This window comes from Egretta garzetta, unplaced genomic scaffold (genome assembly GCF_000687185.1).
Source record: "Egretta garzetta isolate BGI_Z169 unplaced genomic scaffold, ASM68718v1 scaffold2051, whole genome shotgun sequence".
Lineage (NCBI taxonomy): Eukaryota > Metazoa > Chordata > Aves > Pelecaniformes > Ardeidae > Egretta > Egretta garzetta.
In genome coordinates this window covers 108-939 of record NW_009258602.1, presented here as the reverse complement: position 1 = coordinate 939, position 832 = coordinate 108, and the positions used below count along the sequence as shown (strand labels likewise).

The window sequence follows — 832 nt, the reverse complement described above, 5'->3', positions numbered from 1 at the left end:
CGCCCCCCCGTCCCTGCCGCCCACCTTGAGGTTGTGGCCGTCGAAGGGCAGGGAGCCGCTGACCAGGGTGTAGAGGATGACGCCCAGGCTCCAGATGTCGACCTCGGGGCCGTCGTACTTCTTGCCCTGGAAGAGCTCGGGGGCGGCGTAGGGGGGGGACCCGCAGAAGGTGTCGAGCTTGGAGCCCAGCGTGAACTCGTTGCTGAACCCGAAATCGGCGATCTTGATGTTGGCGTCGGCGTCCAGCAGCAGGTTCTCCGCCTGCAGGCACGGCGGGGTGGCAGGAGGAGGGTGACACCGGGATGGGCACCGCGTCGGGGATGGGGACCACGGGGGGTGGCAGGAGGGTGACACCGGGATGGGCACCGCGTCGGGGACGGGGGGACGGTGTCCAGGACGGGGCAACTGAGACGGGGACGGCAGGACGGGGAGGCTGTGACGGGGACCACAGGGGGTGGCAGGAGGGTGACACCAGGATGGGCACCGTGTCTAGCACGGGGACAATGGGATGGGGACAAGTGAGATGGGCGCGGGGACACCAGGACAGGGCAAGTGAGATGGTCAGGGGGACACCAGGATGGGGAGGCTGTGATGGGCATCACAGGGGGTGGCAGGAGGGTGACACCAGGATGGGCACCGTGTCTGGCACGGGGACAATGGGATGGGGACAAGTGAGACGGGCGCGGGGACACCAGGACAGGGCAAGTGAGATGGTCAGGGGGACACCAGGATGGGGAGGCTGTGATGGGCATCACAGGGGGTGGCAGGAGGGTGACACCAGGATGGGCACCGTGTCCAGCACAGGGATGCTGGGATGGGGACGGTGGGATGG

The 832-nt window shown here is 67.9% G+C and overlaps 1 protein-coding gene across 1 annotated transcript in view; it reads right to left on the bottom strand.

The window, feature by feature from the left end:
* Positions 1–405, bottom strand: part of LOC118453274 (MAP/microtubule affinity-regulating kinase 4-like) — a gene marked incomplete at its 5' end in the record, with an annotated part of 920 nt that extends 515 nt beyond the window's left edge. Inside the window, one exon of the mRNA XM_035903400.1 lies at positions 4–405. Coding sequence (XP_035759293.1) covers positions 4–405 — 402 coding nt within the window. The remainder of the gene's footprint in view (positions 1–3) is intronic.
* Between the last annotated feature and the right edge of the window lie 427 nt (positions 406–832).